The following is a 19,495-nucleotide window of genomic DNA, read 5'->3' as shown; positions in this document are numbered from 1 at the left end:
CTTTTCACCTTCATGTGGGGCTATTGTAAAGACAAGCCTTTTATGACCAAAGAGAAATCTGTTAGGGTATGTATACCCACTTATGATGGGAAGGTCCATCTTGGGACTAACATCTCATCCCTTACAGCTGCTTTAATCCTTGTGTTTACAAACAGTAGAATCCCTTCAGGAATTCCTAGACTGTCAGGATACACTTAGAATCGCTAGTCTTTCGTATTCACTATACTATTACCTCATGTGTTAATAAAATGGGAGCAGAGTAAGATTATGGAGTATGGCAAACCATGCCCCTCCCCCATCCTCTAATGAAATGTGTTTGCCTGTATCTCACTGCACAATATCCCAACAAGCATGTAAACGTAAACACAGATGGGTGCCTTCCCCATCTTCTTTTCTTTGAGTTCCAAAAAGACAACAGGCAAATTAGAAAGGAAAGCCTCTAACAAAGCCCTACACATCAGGTAAATACATGTTTTAAACTATTGACTTTTTGGAGGAGAGGCCCCTGTTTTCACCATGTAAACTATTCTTGTATCAATAGTGTTGGGGAAATCAGACTGGCTAGAAAAGGGAATTTGGTTCTCTCTGAGTCTCCTGGAACACTCTGGGCCCCGTCTTCCTCCATCTGTGTTTCCAAATAGGAAATCCAATCATTCTCACAATCACCCAAGTTACACAATCACCTCTGACAGCAGTAATGTCTAACATGTGCTCCTTTTTCATAAATTTGATGCCAACTATGTGCCCTGAAATTATGAGGCTCAGGCCACTGATTTTTACCCCATAGTATTTAATGCTATAAATGTGGAAGTTTGTATTTCACAAAATTCAGTGATTCTCAATCTCTGCTTCAAAGAAGACATGAATCTAAGCATGAAATGCATTATTAGATTGCAAACTATTAGACTGTAAAGAGAGATGAATATATATGTATATATATTCTTATTTATGTTATATATACAAGTATAAAACATGTTACCCTCTAAATTGCACTTGTGGCCTGATCCATACAAGTTTAGAGTATAAATGTGTATTTTGTATCTAAAAGACTTTTAATTTTAACATAAATACAGAGAACTGTAAATAAGTCACAAAATCCAGATCAGTCATTGTTGCCATTGTTTATAATGACATTTTTCATAAACAAGATTGTAGGTTGATATTTTTGAAACGTAAGTGGCGACTTTCACAGAATTGCTTCCTCTTCTAATTATCTCATGAACATAGGGACCGATTAGGTACTGAAAAATAAGAGAGAGAGAGAGAGAGAGAGAGAGAGAGAGAGAGAGAGATGAAGATGAAAGGGAGGGGGGAGGGGGAGGAAGAGAGGAAGGTAGGAAATGTAGAATCATTTTCTTTTGTGTATGCCAAGAGCTGGATTTGGGCCCTGAACCAGCATTTATCTTGCCTTCCAAAACCTTCAATGTCCTTTCCTCAGTTCACTTTGACCTGAATGTTTATTTTCTCACACCAAATGCTGCCAGTAAGTTACAGGTTTACATGAATCCTCACATCACATCATTCAGTGCTTAAAGGCAGGGGTTTTTGCATATGGTACTTCTCTTGAATCCAGTGGGCAGTGAGTGATGTTTTCGGGTGCCAGTGGCATCCCGGGAGTGAGTGTGAATGCCCATTTGACTTTAGTGTGAGACCACCGAGGCGCAGGCCTTTTTTTGAACTGGGACAATCGTCCGCGAATGGTACCATCATTCCCAAGTCTGATAGCTTTAACACTGAATGCTGACATGCTAGCACTGCAATGGTAGCTGTTATATTATAATCTCACTTTTAAATGTTTTCTAAGAAGTCCCAAACCAGTCCGTATGGAAACCAGTGACATCTAACTAATTAGCCCTCTATCTAGGAAAGTTATCTTCACAGTTTTTAGCTAAATTGTGATCCAAATCACAAACGACATCATGGATTTTTAAATAGAATCTTTAAAAGGATACCCACATAATCCATCACTCAGATATATCCCTGAAAGGAGAAAATGCCTCTGTCTTTCTCACCTCTCAGTGATATTATTGCATACAAGGCACTTGGAGCTTACAGCCGATTGGTTCGGTGTCCTTATGCACACCATGGTGTCAGTGGGCCAAAGACATGGAGGCCAGTTTGCTTTCTTTGCTCTGTGTGTTGACCACAGACTGCCGGGAGTCCGTCAAGAGACACCAGCACAGGTGAAGAAGGCACAGCGGCAGAACCTCTGCACTTCTCACAGTCCAAGCTCCTCGTGGGACAGGCAAGATGTGTTCCTTCCACACCATCATTTTCGGGAGGAAATGAGAAGGAGCTTGGGGGGCCCCAACATTTACCTCTGAACAAAGCCGGCCTGACATGAATTTTGCATTATAATCCCCCATCATACCATTGATTTGCTGTGGAACTTCATCACCAAAGCAGAGATAATAGGCTAGAAAGAAATGGGCTTACCTCCCAGGGATATTGTGTGAATTAGCAAATTAACGAGTGTAAAGTGTTAGCATTTATGTAAGTGCCGGTGGTTGTCATTATTTCTAGGGACTTAGACTCATTCTAAAGAGAGACTCAAAGTATATTAGGCTTTTGTCAGAAAGGGGTTTTTCACCCACATCAATTGCATTTAGACGGAGCATAAAACAGGTGCTAATAACATAGTAGTGATCACCGCAATGCAGATCTGTAAACCTTTTTCCTATTAAAGCTAAAATGATTTTCAGCAACTTTCAATGCTTTAAAACTTTGCTTTCCAAGCTTTGTGCCACCAGTTATGTCTACAGTGATTATTCTTTCTGTGACGGGCGAGGGGAATGGGACCTATTCATTATTCATCCCCATAATGACTATATAATGTATTGAATTTGTTTACATCATGCAATCAGGCAAAGACTCGGTAGCTGGTTTGATTGCCACATATTGCAATCATTGTAAAAAATTAAAAAATAAATAAAAAAACTCTTTTCTGCTCTGCCCACGCTGGTGTCCTCTAGGTATCCAACATACAGATTGAAAACTCATGGGGAATTGAAGTACTTTCTAACAAAAGACACCGTTACATAGATCCTTTCAATTTAACATCTTTGCCAAGGAATTTTGTTGTCGCCTGCTATTTCCAAGGGGATTGTGCCTGAGAAAATTCTTCCATTTCTTGTATCACTCTGACTTCACTTACCAGGAAAAGTCATTTAGTGCTTGCTGATTGCAGAACTCTTGAACTCAGCCTGGCAGCTGCAGCGTGAACTCCTCAGATCTGGGCTCCTTGTTACTTATTTACATATTCATTTGAAGTGATTTTTCAGGACTGTTTGAAACCCTCTCTCGACCTGACATCGTGTAATAGCTGAGATCTAAAACTCACCGTGTTTTTGGTTCTTTTTTTCTTTGTCTTTCAGATAACAGACGAGTACCTTTGGAAAGGTCACGCTCTCGCCACAATGGAGCTATCCCAGCTAAGTGATTCCTGATGCCAAAGAATATAAAAATACTTAAGTAAAGAAAATCATACATTTTGAGAACAAAACATGCACCCACAGGGATGGAGAGGAAAGAAGCACGTTTCTGCAAAGATCAAGCTAAACCGGATCAAACAGCCTGCATTTCTAAAGCTATTATTGCAAGACTCCTCCTACAATTATACTAATACGAACATAATTACTGGGATTATAAAATGTGTGTTCCATTTTAGTGTAAAGATGTGTATTATTTCTTAGTGCGTGTGACCTGATGGTGATGATGAAAAATTAAGAAATTGAAGAGTTCTAAGGCTTTCAAAAACATTCTGTCTGTCAGAAATTTACTGTTACTCAAATTTGCAGGTCACCCCCCCACCACCACCAAACAAAAAGGAAGAAAAGAGAAAAAGAATAGAAAGAAAGAATTATTCACTGTCTGCTTCTGATTCCTGTGATATAGAAAAGGAAAAGGCCACTGAAAATGTGCATGTTAATAATTTGGAGACGCGCGAATATTGCACATTCTGTAAGAGAAGCCACTTTGGAGACTCAAAACAAGTAACTGCTTCCCAACCCCGCCCCCCACCCCACCCCACCCCCTCAAGTTATTTAGAATCTGATCCCAAGTGAAAGCTGCTGTATTCACCTGCTTTGGCTGAAATTAAACTTAGGCTTCATGGAGAGTTTCAGTATGCTATTGCAGGAACTTATTGCTTAAAGTAAACCAAAGGTTAACAGAAGCAGTTAGAGAGCGTGATTTAAACTTTATTTAGAGAAAGTGATTTAAACTTTATTTAAGGAAGTATTTTCTAATTGTGCACATATACCTGAGCTACTTTATACAAATATTTTATATGGATATTTTTGAGAAAAACCTCACATTTTAATGCTAAGGATGAACCTGAAGATTCTATTACCTTTATTTAGATTTTAAAAGGTAAATATTGATTCCTTATCTCTGTGGTCTATTTCGTCTCTCTATCGCTTTTTTCTCCCATGACCCCCACCCCCCTTGACAACAGGGAATAGAGTTCTAGAAGACCTGAGAGGAAACAGATTTCTCTCTGCAGGAGGCAGCAGAAAACTAAAAGGTCAATTGTTTTATCTGCCTTTCTACTCCCCTTTCCAATTCTGCCTTGGTGGTCTGAAGAAGACAAAGAAATTAGATGTATGTATGTGTGTGTGTGTATATATGTGTATATATTTATATCTCCTGCTAAAATAATTCAACATCCCAGTGAACTTCTCAGGCATCATCAAACTTACTTATATTAACAAATTAAAATAATGCCACCATAAACAACTCTAGGGGGAGAATAAGCTCTACATTTTTCTTAAATCGATGAGAGCGTATGAGTTATACTTGTGTATTATTTGCAAGTATGCATTGAAATAATGTAGTATAACTTTTCTGGAGTGCAATTTTAAGACTAATCCATGCAGATGTTTGTGACAATTGTAAAAGATTCCTTATATGTGTATATAATATCTTATATAGAGAATCCTATCTCTACTCCTCCGAAGCACCTTCCAGACATTCAGAAAGAACAAAGGACTGGCTTGGCAAGTCACCAGCTGAGATAAACAAGTGACCAATAGATCAGTTTCTTTTATATCGATGTCTGATGACTCAGACTGCTGCCTTTGCCTCCAGTGCATTCTTACTTGGGTATTACACTTTAAAAAGCTCTGAAGCTGCTACAATCGAGAACTCAAAAAGGATAACAGTATCCGAGAGTGTAAATCTTAAGACAGGTGCACAGGCACACACAGGTAATTTTAAGGGACATATCCATTTCACACACTGTTTTGAGTTTTTTAACAACAACAAGATTTAGGTTCTACTAATTTATGTAAATGCGTAATGTATGTATTTTTGACTTCAGAAAGTCTTTTCTGAACGCTTCATGGTATGGCTTCTTTGAGTCTTATGATAGCTTTTTAGGATGTAGGGAAAATGATATTTTGAAATAGTAACTATGACTGAAATTTAGGGGCATTTGCCATGCCATATTATCAGGCTGGTCAAGGTAGAAATACTGATGTGTATCACCTTTTCCAGATGTGAACCTGCCTTATTTTCTAGTTTGTGAAAGAGAATGAAGTACTATTACTGATAAATTATATATTTGTATGTAGAGTAATCCCACATGCTTTCGCAAACATTGTGAAGCCTCTTCAGGGTCTTTCATGAAGTTCTGACAATTGAGTTCAGGGGATCACTTCCCAGATTTATAATGATCCTGCTCTAGCCATTTGCAGTTTTGTTTTAGCTAGACAAGTATCACCTCAAAAAGTACATAGTGCCATTTTTAATATAGAACCAAATTGTACTTAAGTCTTTTGTTGGGTTTATTATTACCACATGTGAGAAGCACCAGTTTATGAAGATTTTCTTTAGAATGTTTTTAAGAAGTACAAAACCCTTAAAATGTTTACTAGTTATATTAGTTTCCTTTAGCTGCTATAACCAATTACCACAAACTTGATGGCTGAACACATCAGAAATTTATTCTCTCATGGTTCTGGTGGCCAGATATTCCAAACCAAAGGCCACATTCCCTCCAGAGGCTCCAGAGCAGCGGTTCTCAACCTTTCACAGGGGTCGCCTAAGACCATCGGAATACACAGATTTTCAATGGTCTTAGGAACCGAGACACCGCTCCTCTATCCGTCTCCAGGCCCACATGCAGATACGCCCACATACGAGTACCCAGCAACCCCTGTGAAAGGGTCGTTCTACCCCCAAAGGGGTCGCGACCCACAGGTTGAGAACCGCTGCTCTAGAGGAAAATCTCCCCTTGCCTCTCCCAGCCTCTTGGGGCTGTTGGCATCCCTTGGGGTATGGCCACACCTCTCTCTGCTCCATCTTCACATTACCTTCTCTGCCTCTCTCTCTTTTTTTTTTAAGATTTTTATTGGGGAATTGGGGTATGGGAACAGTGCTGGGGAATTGGGGGAAGGGGAACAGACAAGTTGCTGTCCTTTTCTTCTTCAGTCTATTTATGGAGGATGTTACTTCACTGGCCCAAGCTGGCACCACCATTGCGCTCTTCCCAGGCGAGGCAGATCAGTCGCTGGCTTCTGGACGGTCACTCACTGCGGCTGCTGGCCGCTCACGCTGGCTGCTGGCTACACACGGTAGCCCATGGCAACCCACTGCCCCAGGGGCTGCAGCCTACGCCGTCACCGGCGACTCACAGCAGCCCAGCTCCAGGTTGAGCTGTTGTTCAGCATCTTAGCTGTGGAGGGCAGTGTCACTGGCCCTCATATGTGAGATCCGAACAGGGGCCCTCTGGCATCCCAAGCCAGCTCTTAACCAACGCGCCACTCGGCCAGCCCTCTGCCTCTTTGTTAAAAGGACACACATGTTGGCATCTAGGGCCCACGCAGATAATCCAGGATTATTTCATCTGAAGATCCTAAACTTAAATGCATTTGCGAGGTCCTTTTTTTCCAAATAAGGTAACATTCACAAGTCCTGGGGATTCGAATGTGGATATCTCTTTTTCGGAGGTGACCCTTGGATCACTACCGTCTGCCTCCTGCCCCACCCCCAAATTTAGGTCTGTCCCATATGCAAGATATCAGTCACGCCATCTCAAAATGCCCAAAAGGCTCAACCCAATTACAGCATCAGCTGTAAGTCTGAAATCTCATGCAAACATCATCAGTTCAAAAGTCTGAAATCCCCTCACCTAGATCATCTAAATCAGGTATTGGTGAAATTCCTATGGCAAAATTGCTCTCCATCTGTGGATCAGTGAAACAAGACAGCAAGTCATCTGCTTCCAAATTACAGTGGTGGGACAGGTATTGGATAATAGTGATGGACAGTCCTCTTCTGAAAGGGAGAAAACAGAAAGTAGAAAGGAGTCATCTGTCCTGATGAGTTTCAAAATTCAGCCAGCAAAATCCTCTTACGTTTCAAGGCCTGACTGTAATCCTCTTTGTCTCAGGCCTGCAGCTCTGTCCATTGGTTCATGGATTCAGTCCCTCCCTTTCTGCCCGTGGCTTGCACTTCCTGCCTTCGCTCCCATGCTTGGGCCTCTGCCTCTGTACCTGCAGCTCTGTCCTAGGGGTAATCCTTTATATTGAAGGGTAGCACATGTTTTGTTTGCAGTCTTATCAGCCTGTGTCCTGCCTGTAAAATTTTGGTAGCCTGACAACCAAAAATGTTGTCTTATCTCTGTCCCTTTCAGGCCAACCCAGAAGTGTTTCTGCTGGTATAACACTCTCAAAAACTTTGTGGGCCTCCCATGTATGTCACATTGATTCAATAGTGAGGCAAGAGAGTCCTCACAGATTTTTGCCAGATAACCCCATTTCTACTCCTGGCTTCTATTGAGATGGTTGAGTGGATCCGAGTCAATGCCTAATCTCTCCAGCACAAAGGTTGTCCAGCCACACTGTTGGCTTGATCTCCACAGCACACCACCCTCACAGTGAATCTACTCATTTTAGCATCTTTTACAATCTGAATAGGCTCAACATTTCCTGAGTCATCAAGTGCTGACTCCTTTAAGCTTAACAGTTCTCTCCTCAATTTCTCTCTTTCCTCTTGTATTTTACTATAAGCTCAAGAAGACGCTAAACCATACCTCCAATGCTTTGCTTGGAAATCTCGGCTAAATAACTGGGTTCATCACTTAGACATTCTACTTTCCACACAACTGTTGGAGACAATTCAGATAAACCTTCTGCCACTATATAACAAGGATAAACTTTCATCTGGCTTCCAAAAAAATGTTCCTTAGTTCCTTCTGAGCCCTTAACCAGAAGCACCTTTAACATTTGTATTTTTACCAACAGTCTGTTTAAGGCAATGTATGCTTTTTCTATCATATGCATCAAAATTCTTACAGCCTCTACCCATTACCCAATTCCAAAGGCACTTCCACATTTCTAGGTATTTGATATAGCAGGACCTTACTTCCTGGCACCAAAATCTGTACTAGGTTCCTGTGGTTGCTGTAACATACTGCTCCAAATGTGGTGGCCTAAAACAACAGATATTTATTCTCTTACTGTTTTAGAGGCCAGAAGTCCTAAATTGAGGTGTTGCAGGGCTGCAGTCTTTCTGGCTTCTCTAGGGAGAAACCTGTTCCTAACCTCTTCCAGTTTCTTGTGGCTTATTATTCCTTGGCTTGTGGCCAAATCTCTGCTCTGTCTTCACGTCACCTTTCCCTCCATGTATCTAATCTACCTCTGCCCCTCTCCTATAAGGACGCTTGTGTTGGCATTTAGGGCCCACCCGGTTTATCCATGCTAATCTAATCTCAAGATCCTTAACTTCATTATATCTGTGAAGACCCTTTTCCCAAATATAAGGTAACATCACGGGTTCTGGGAATTAGGATATGGACACACCTTTGGGGAGCCACCATTCAGCTCACCACACTAATCATTGCACATAAATGTACTTTTCACTTTTTAACGTACATCCTTGGTGCTCAAGCCAAATTCAAGGTTGTCTCTAACAGCTATTGTCTGCACAGGCTACTGCATGCTTTGATGTTAAATGGCTGAACAGGCTATTCTAAAATTCAGTTGATACTTTTGCTACTGTGGCCAATTAGCTTGAAAAAATAATTGGTTCCAACTCTGAGCTCTAGTGTATTTCTTCTGCCCCTTTTATGGAGTCTGACCAAATGTCTTGTATGATTCATAACACAGGCATAAAAACTACTTCTGCTAGAGAAGAGTTCTTTACAAGCTTGAATGGGTTTTGAGGGAAATTGTGCCCATACCAGGACACCCAGAAGTATTTCAGTAGCAGCAGAACTGTGGCCTCATGCTCTCATTTTGCCTTGGGAATAAACATCTGTCTCTTCACAGGACCAAGAATGACTTGCAATCTATATGTAATGCATACTTACTTATTCAATAAAATTAAGATACACATGAAATGTGCTGCTGCGTATGATAATTCATATTAAGGATGAGTGAAAAGGCACAAAGTGAAGTATCAAAACAGGATGTAAGAACATTCTAGAAGGAGAAGCTTCAACTGAACAGAAGTACAAGAATGTTTCTATAAGGCCTGGTCAGGTGGAAATGATGGGGTGAATTCAAAGACACACATCCCTGTGGGAATCATGAGATTGTCTTGAAATATTCCTTAGCGCTGCTTGCCAGAGTAGTGGAGAGGTGTTTGCACAACTTAAAAGTCCAGGTAGGTCAGAGGGGTGATTTACATCCTCCAGAGAAACTATTTCTACAGAAAAGGTGGGGGTTTTTTGTTTTGTTTTTGGTGGTTTTGTTTTTGTGTCTTGATTACGGAATGAAAGCAAATGGGCTCACATGCTCAAAGGGGTAAAAATCTGGAATAAGTAATAAAGGATTATAAATAATAATTCTCTGACGGGCTCTCCAAAAAAAAAAAAACCTCTCATCATAGCTGGGCTGACTTGAAGAGTGAGGGTTGGACAAGGTAATAACTGGGTCTATAAATCATATGATCCAAAGTACCTGGCAAGACCACTGGTTTGCCCCAGGAATCAAACACATTGGCTTTTTTTCCCCCGAGATACAAGTAGGCAAATTCTTTAGCAGGAGGTCTGAGAAATCGTATCCACAACCAGGGGGTTTTGAGCTAAGGCCAGGAGCTCAAAGGAAAGTGGAAATCTGGAAATTGATATATATGCAATGCATGTAACACGCTGTATAGTTTTGATTTATAATACAAAGAAAGCTATAGCCAAAGATTCCATTTACAGACTGAATTTATTTAGATGTCTAGAGTCCCAATACCACAAATAAAATACTGTTACACTTAGTATCCATTGCAGGGAAAAACAACTTGCAAATTCATGAATTATGCAAATCATGACTTTGTTCCTAGTTTTCGGAAATTGGCCAGAGTTCGATCTTTAGCCATGATGACCTTCTATTTTGGCTAATAGAGGTTCAGCCAATATTTTCACCTATATTTTGGCTAATTGAGATCCAGACAACATTTTCACCTTTTGATGTTTGTGAGCAAACACAAGCGCTATTATCATATGATTAGAAATAGTAATAAGCCCTGAACTTCTCTACTTTGTTATAGCCTCCAGTGTGGCTATTCTAATCATTCAGCACCCATTCAAGGGACATTGTTTTTCAGGACACACTTATGAATTAAGCATAGCTAATGCCTTCAGGGATGTCACAGTCTAGTAGGAGATGGGACAGGTACCAAAAAAACCATTGTAATTCAAGGTGGAAAGAAAATGAGCAGTGTCACAAGAGTAGTATATACAAGGCCTACGGGAGCTTAGAAAAAAAATCCGATTTAGAGAGGTGAGGTGAGGTAGGTATTAAGGTGGGAGGTAGCTATCAGTAGAGTTTTTGGAGGGGGTGTCATTTGAACTGAAGTTTAAAGGGTAAGTTGATTTGGAAATGTGAAGCTTTTATTCATTCAGTCACTTTAATGAGCACCTACTTTGTGCCAACCATGATGCTAGGCTCTGAGAACATAACAATCAACCACATTGATGTGGTCCCTATTCTCACAGAGCTTACGTCTTGTAGAGGAGGGAGGGAAGGCATGAGAAGAAGTACAAATTTTGATGTGCATATGCAAGGAATATTGAACAATTCAGTTTAACAGGAGCCTAAGGTCCATGAAAGGCTGCAGTGGCGGTGTAGTTTGGGCTTGATTTTATAAATGGCAGCGAAACATTGAGGGATTTTTGAGGCAAGAAATGATACAGAGCACTTAAGGAAGATGACTCTGGAAGCTCTATGTAGGACAGAGTGGGGAGGTCACAAAAAGCTGACTCTGATGGAGGCTGTTGCAAAAAATACTTGGGATAAATAATGAGGGCCTACATTAGGGTAGCATCAGTGGGAGAGATCCGGGCGGCTTCGAAAGAACTGGCAATCAATTAGATGTTGAGGCTATGAAAAGAGGGAGGATTCGAACCTGACCGCAAAGCTTCAGAACTGAGTGACTGACGGGCTACTTGCAACAGAAAAATCGAACACAAGAAGCGCTCATCTTTGCAGCGGTGATACCATGGATCTGCACAGCTGCAGCTCTGACATGTGTTTCGATCCTCTTATCTATACTGTGAACGGTTCATACATGTTTTATACACAGGGAGCATCACGTCCTAAAGACACAGAGCAGACAAGAGAACATGATTCTGCACCAGAACTCATTCAGTGATGTTATAGTGATTATGGCAATAAGGGCAAGGGGAAGTTCTCCAGGTTGCTTTTTTTTTTCTTTTCCTTCCTATCCCCTTTTGCGCACCCTTTCCCATTCCCTTCTCTTTTCTTTTGAATAATACTGAAAGATAAAACGCTGAATGGCTGTTCAAAGACACACAAAAACTGACAAAGACTGAGTGGACATTAAAATATACTGATTCAGTTTTGGTCTCTTAGCGACGGGAAAGGCATTTAGATGAAGCACGATTTATGGAAAAAGCTTTAATTAGTCCATAGCTAGGACTTCTTAAGTGTCTGGTTAATATTTTAAGCCATACATTTAAGAGGTTCTTGAACAATTATTACTCTAGAAGAACAGCAAATTCTCCTGTTTCACTCTTTCCCAGGAATCTCTCAGATTTCTAAACCGTGCCCACGTCTATTCCCTTTATGCTAACTACCTTTCTGTGCAAAGAACCCTAAGGCTTCCCTTCTTAATACATTCAACTGCTGGGAACATGTGACACTGAATGGCTTTATTGTAGCTAATATTTGTTTTGGAAGAGGAACTGGTTTATGAATCTGCTCCATCACTCCCCATAAATACCTTTTGGTATTGTCCCTCCATTTTCCTGAATCACAATGGGAATTAAGTTGAAAATACCCAACTACTATGAATATTCTTTTTTGAAAAGTTTTTGGAAGCCAATGACATATAATAGCAGAGTGGCCTAGGCTGGCTGACAAAAATCAAGTAAAGAAGTGTTTTACCTGGTTGAACAGCTGTTAGCATTTATGGCGATGCTTGGAGGAGGGAGGAAAGGGCAGTGAGGGGGTCACGAATAAGGCTCCTTAGCAGAATTCAGTATAACGATAAAAATGAAAGTGCCTTTTAGATGTCAATGACTTTTTGACTCCAGAGCATCTGAGATAAAAAGCTGACTTGCTGTAGCCTTATATTGTGTGGTGCTTTGTACTTTTGAAAGAGCTTCCACTTTTCATAGACATTATTCCATTATCTCATTTCCTCTCAGTCTGCAAGCATCCTCAAGTCTCCTCCATCCAATTAAGCGACAGCAACCTTCCTGTGAATCTCTCTTTCAAGGCTACCATTGACCACCTAAGTGCCAAATCCTTTTAATTCCTCTCAATCCTCATCCCACTTACTTTCTCCCACTCTTCCCCAAAGTACACCTAGCCCTGTCTTCTCCCACCATTCAGAAAAATTCCTCAGTCCCCTTTATTAGTGGTTGTCTTCCCATGACCCCTAAACCCAGAATCTACAGCGTTCATTTGTATTCTCCCCGCCACCAGGGTCATCTTAGCCATTCCCACGGCTTCGACAATTTCCTATCAGCACCTGCCTCTGAGATCTCTCCTGAACCCCAGAACCACCTTCCCTCTGTAAAGGATAGCTTACACACTAAAAGTATATTCCCAACCAAATATGTTCTTCTCCAGCAAACTGATCCTTTAATCCAGCTGGCCTGTCTCATTATGGGCACTACGCTTTTCCCGGTCTCTAGGGCTAGCAATGCCAAAAGCATCTTATATTATTCCCTCTCCCCTAATATCCAGCCAGGCATGGAAATTGGCCTCCCTGTTTCAATCTCTTACCGCTTCAACCCATCCTTCACATTGCTAGAGATTGCTTCCTAAAAGGTTTTCTTGGGCCCCTTCAAAAATGTTTGATTGTCCCCCTTAATTAACAAAACTAGCATGGGCTTCAGAGTTCCCAAGAGCAGACTCAAACGTAACTTACAAACCTCCTCGCCTTCCCTCCAACCATGCTGTGCTGGATTTATCGTTGGAACTTGTCAATGATAAACAAACATATGATTACATCCCCTAACATGTACATGCCTGTCATGCCATTTTATGTGCATGCACTTTAGTCTGGTATGACCTCACCACCCAACTTCACCATTTTTCTCCTGATAGTCCTTCAAGGACAAATGCCACCTTTCCAAAGCCTTCCTTAATCCTCCTTCCTTCATTAAAACAAATTGTGTTATCTATGCTCCCACAGCAATTTGTTCATACTCCTGTTATGGCCCTTATTTCATTCTGTCTTCTACTAGAAATAGTTGTCTATGTCCTTGAGTAAAGTGTAAGTTTCTTGGTGGCAATGACCGTCTCATTCATCTCTGGGCCTTTACACAAAGCAATTGCTCAATGAATTAATGTGTAGTGTCAACTCTAGGTGAATTAAACAAATGAAAAGGAATGTTTGGTCCAGGTAATGGAAACTCATAGCTAATTCCCTCATCCAGGTGAGAACACAGCCTTCATCATTGTCTTGGGAACGGAGGGCCTGCCTAAGGTCAGCGTTGAGGACAAGTTCCCCCAACTGTGGATGACTGGAAGTTGATTTCAGAGGAGCGCTTTCAGGAGCTGATGACTGATTGAAGACATGGAGGAAGGTTTTTCCTCCAAGGTCAAGCTTTTAACAAGTATCTGCAATGTACACTGAGGGATTTGGCTGTACTCCAATTATGCTAATATGTTTTATATATGGGCCTCCAGCATCCAGGAACCGCCTCCCTAAACAATTTAATAAGTGTAAATATCAAGGCAGAGTTGTAAATGTGGAACTTATTTGTAATGTACCAACCTTGTTATTATCAAATGTCATAGGGTATAAGTCATGGCAATTATGCCGCCCGCTTTTCACTACATTTATTTTACTTTGTAAAAGTGCAGTGTATTCCTATAAGCTTCCCCTCTTCTGCCCTGCCTAAGGAACCTAGCCTGGCTGTGTGCTCTGCAGTCACAGAGGCCAGAACTTTAGGGTCACAGAATTAACGGGCTTCCCTAATAGCAATGGGGCCTCATGAGTCATTGACTCCACCCACTAATGCAAGATACTCGACATTAGGCTTCACTGTGTGTTTCAACGATTCAAGCTGTGGGGCCTCGTGGGTTTCTCTGTACAAGTGATTTCATGATCTAAACTACAGAGCGGTTACTTCCTCCTCCCTCCCGCCACCTGGGCATGTGGATGTGTGTATTTCACTGTCATGAACAAGGAGACAATTTTGCACAGAGTCTTCAAACTCTTAATTGCCAGCTTGGTGTGACACAGTCCAGAGCCACCTCTTGAGCTGTTTCTTGGCAAGAGAAAGAAGGCCTGATTTTTCTGGTTTGGACCAGAAAGGCATCCACTATACCCACTGCATAATTCCTTTCTCCCGGTAGTGTCTTTCTTTTCCCCTCCTTCCCATTTTCATCAACCACTCAGAAGGAGATGGGCAAGTGACTCTCTAACTCCATATAACTAAGGGTGTAATGGCAACAGTCCTCTTTTCTTTCAAAGGAGTCCTTCTAGTCTATCTGCAGGCTTCCCTGGTGTTAGGCATGAAACCCGGAGGTCACAAAAGTCTTTTGGTGAGTGAGTCTGGCTTTCAGGGTTTTGAAAAGTACCACTGTTTTCAAAGTTTCTTTGAAAGAGCAGGACCAGAAGGAATAAAGTAGCATTTGATCCTTGCATCCAGGGGATTCTTTAGGAGCATGACTGCCCTGATGGCAGCAGCCCCCAACCTTTTTGGTTCTAGCCATGTTAACAATAGGCTATTAATTTGTTCATCACTCATTCCACAAACGTGCACTCAGCAACTACTATGTGATAGGCACCATATGGCAGGGAGCCAAAATAGATGTGACCCAGCTCCTCATCAATTTACAGTCAAATGGAGCATGCCAATGGTAAACAAATCTATCAAGGATTACAATTGTGGTAAGTGCCTAAGAAGGAAAGAATACAGGTCATATAGGATAAAATAATGGTGTATGTGTGTATGGTGGGAAAGGTGGTCAAGAAAAGCCTGTCTGAAGAAGTAATATATAATGGGAAACCTACAGGATGAGGAGAAGTTAACCAGGTGAAAAGTGAGCATTTGTGTAGCGTAAATGTGATGGAATTAAGCCCATATAATGGGGTAGTGTATTAGTCAGCTTTGGCTAGGTTGTACTACGGGTACAAATATTCCCAAACCTCAGTTGCCATAGCAAAAGCCTATGTGGCAGCTGCAGGTCATCTGAGGGTCTGCTTCATGTTTTCTTCATTCCAGGATGCTGGCTGAAGGCAGAGCTCTTGTTTGGGACATGCCACTCTTCGGACGGAGGGAAAAGAACAAAAAAGGTTGACTCATGCCGTGGCTCTTAACTGCTTATGATCCTACGTGGCAAAAGTCACTTTGGCTCACTTTCCATTGGCCAAAGCAAATTCTATGGCCAAGCCCAAATGAAGTCAGCAGGGCTCATAACAGGAGGTGGGGATGAGCTCTGTAACAGGGAGGAAAAAGTAATGTATGGAAACAGTAATGCCATCTACCACAGGCCCTCATCTGAGTTGCACCTGTCTCTCTTAGCCATAGACATTGTTGACATTTTACTTAACTTCCCAGGGCCTCAGTTTTTTCATCTCTAGAAATGATGATGTTTAAAACAACTGAAGAGAACCTAAGATGCTTTTTCTAGGGTTGGGTCAGTCCAGCCCTCAAATTAGGTAGCAGCTTGGGGGAACTGAAATTGGATAGCCTAGCGCAGGGGTCGGCAAACTTTGGAGATGGAAGAGCCAGTCCTGTCCCTCGAAGTTTTGCGAGACCTACAAAAGAAATGAAATGGCCATATGTGAATAATACCTTTTAAAATTTTTATAAATGAAACTACGATAGCTTTATTTTCATTTTCAATTTTACTTCAGAGCCACATGTACGTACCCAAAGAGCCGCATGTGGCTAGTGAGCTGCAGTTTGCTGACCCCTGGTCTAGAGTCTAAGGTTTCTCTACATTTTCCCTTGGCGTTTTTTTTACCCCCAGTTACAGTGATAGAGAGTTTTAGCGTGTTACCTTGGTCACTAAGTAGCTATTTGATCTTGGGCAAGAGGCCGGAACTATTGTAAGAATAATGTAAAGTAAGCTATGTGCGAGCATTTTGTATATTATCATGCCATATAATGCCAGATACAAGGCATTATTATAATTATCTGACCACCATGATGATCACCTCTATTTAGACCCCAAAATCTGTTTCTTTCATACCCTCGATCTCATGTTTCAGCCAGCTACTTCAGGCTCATCCAATCAAAAATCGAAATTATCTCCTCTCCCCAGCAATTCTCATCCAACTTCCGCTCCAGGCTTTATTATGTTTATCACTGGCGCTGACATGCTTTTACTCATCAGCTTTGAAAAACTTCTGGTTATCTTTTACACCCGCTCTTCCACTCAGTTCTATCAATTCTCCCCTCATAGTCTAGTTTACGGAGATCTTTTTCTGACTTCAAAGCCACCTCCCATCCCCAGACCCTGGTACCTCACTCCTCTATTACTGTTATAACTACTCTTCCTGCCTATACAGTTGATCCTTGAACAACGCGGGGGTTCGAGGCGCTGACCCGCCATGCAGTCAAAGCTCCGAGTATAACTTTTTACCCCCAGAAAACTTAGTTTTCACTCAGTATCCATGGGAGATTGGTTCCAGGACCCCCCATGGATACCAAAATCCATGGGTGCTCAAGTCCCTTATATAAAGTGATATAGGTCAATGCATGGAGTCAGCCTTCCACATCTGCGGCTTCTCAAACATGGACTGAAAACAGTACAGGTATTTATTTAAAAATATCTGTATATAAGTGGAGCCACACAGTTCAAACCCCTGTTGTTCAGGGACCAACTGTACTTTCATCCCTCTCCATAGCAGCCACTGGATCATCTGATGCTCACACTCGAAGCCCTGTAGTGGCTCACCAGTGCACACAAAATGGAAGGTTCAAACTCTTCAGCAGAGTAGCCATCTGCCTCCACAATTTGGCCTGGCCCACTTTTTCCAACCTTCTCTCCCACTCTTACCCATACACCCTCTGCTTCAGCCATCCCAACCTGACTTATCATTCTCTGCAAGTCTCCATTATCTAGATCAGCACTGACCAGTAGGAATCTAATATAAGCCACAGATATCATTTTAAATTATCTAGCTGCTACATTTAAAAAGTAGATAGAAACAAGTGACATTAGTTTAAATACAATAAATCCTCACTTAACTTGGAAACTGAGACTTTAAGCAAGAGGATGTATAAGAAACCAATGTTACCAGAAGCGAATTTATATAAACAAAAGTTCATACGGCATATTTCTGGTCACAAAAACATCACCAAACTTCTAAAGAAAGACCCCAAACACTTCTAATATTAAACATGGAAATCAATGTGAGCTATACGTATATTTAACAAAGACAAATAAAAACAAGTAAGATCATTATTTTTCAACTCACTTATTCCAGCTCCAGGTCGAGTGTGGCCAAAGCCTCTCCCAGCAGCTCAGGGCACAAGGCAGGAACCCGCTGAGGACAGGGCACCCTTCCATCGCAGGGCCACGCACACACAGTCGCACTCATTCAACCTGGGACAATGTCGACATGCCAATTAAGCTAACATCAACATCTTTGGGACATGGGAGGAAACCGGAGTGCCTGGAGAAAAGCCATGCAGACATGGGGAGAACATGCAAACTCCACACAGAAAGTAGCCCCGGTTGGGCATCGATTTTGTTTCTCATCAATGTTATAATGAAACCACAATGAATGTTTGAACAAAACAATGTTATTTGACGACCTGCTGTGTATTTAATTTAATCCAATATATCCAAAATAGTATCCTTGCAACAGGTAATCAATATAAAAATTATGAATGCAACACTTTACATTCTTTTTCATACTATGTCTTCAAAGACACATGAGTATTTTACAAGTATAGCACATCTCAATTCGCATGCACTAGCCACATTTCCAGGGCTCAGTCACCACATGTGGTAAGTGGTTACCATATTGGATGGCACAGATCTAACCTCAACCCTGTGGCTCAAGGAAAGCTCTGTCCTCTTCTTGAAATACCTCCCACTCAAACCATCACCTGTGGAAACGCTACCTTCCGAAGACCCAGCTTCATAGCCCACATGCTCTAAGAAGGCTTACCTGATTCTCTTAACTGAAATTCATCTTGTCCCTCTTCCATCCTATCTTACACATCATTTTATTATAGATCTTTAAGAGTTATAAGTAGATAATACATTCATTTGTTTGAAAACTCAGAGAGTAGTACCAAGGGATATGCATACAATGACACCTCCTCCCACCAGCCACCCTAATTCCCTCCCCTGAAGGCAACTGATGTTATTAGACTTTTGTGTAACCTTGCAGACACATCTTATACATATTCAAATACCTATATAAACATTCGCTTCATTCCTCCATCTTTTTTAAACAAATGGCAGCATACTAAACATACTGTCATATACCTTACATTTTTGTACTTGCCTGTATTGGAAATCATTCTATATTAGTACATAAAGCATAGCTGTCTCCCTGACAAGGCTTTTAATTCTTAAAAGATGAAGATTTTGTCTTTTATTTTTTCCTATATCCTTGCATAGCTCTGTACCTTGGACTCAGCAGCTATATACGGTACTCAGTAAATGGTTGTTAAGTTGAATTGTTCAAACTGTTACCAGATTAATCTTCCCAAAATGCTCTTTTGCGCATGGTATCTCCCATCCCCATCAGAACACTGTTAACTTCTAATTGCCTACTTGAATGCTTCACATTCAAGGACCTTCAGTCTGACCCAACCTTCTCTTTTAGACTAATCTTTACTCCCCAGAGACACACCCTTTGCTTGAACCAACAGGTGTCCTTACTAGAGCTTTGCCAAAGGTTGACATGTATGTTTGTCTATCTGAGTGTGTGTGTGTTTTACTCTAATATCTTCCCAACTAGATGATAAGCCCATGAAACAGTGGTTATGTCTAATGCCCTTATTTATCCTAGGACAGCACTGACAACTCGGCAACACTGCATGTATACTTGATGGACTTGGAAATGTCTTTCTCTGGGTTTTCTACTCTCCCTTCCCTTGCCTTGCACC

At 41.3% G+C, this 19,495-nt stretch overlaps 1 protein-coding gene across 3 annotated transcripts in view; it reads left to right on the top strand.

Annotated features, from left to right (window-relative positions):
- The window catches only part of DIAPH2 (diaphanous related formin 2), an 873,267-nt gene extending 867,495 nt beyond the window's left edge, over window positions 1–5,772 (top strand). For all 3 annotated transcript variants that reach the window (XM_019641102.1, XM_019641101.1, XM_019641103.1), the window contains one exon: window positions 3,375–5,772. In XM_019641102.1, coding sequence (XP_019496647.1) covers window positions 3,375–3,439 — 65 coding nt within the window. In that variant the 3' untranslated portion in view covers window positions 3,440–5,772. The remainder of the gene's footprint in view (window positions 1–3,374) is intronic.
- Window positions 5,773–19,495: the final 13,723 nt, after the last annotated feature.

This window comes from Hipposideros armiger, unplaced genomic scaffold (genome assembly GCF_001890085.2).
Source record: "Hipposideros armiger isolate ML-2016 unplaced genomic scaffold, ASM189008v1 scaffold_56, whole genome shotgun sequence".
Taxonomy (NCBI): domain Eukaryota; kingdom Metazoa; phylum Chordata; class Mammalia; order Chiroptera; family Hipposideridae; genus Hipposideros; species Hipposideros armiger.
Note: the sequence above shows the minus strand (reverse complement) of the source record. Positions and strands in the feature narration are given on the sequence as shown.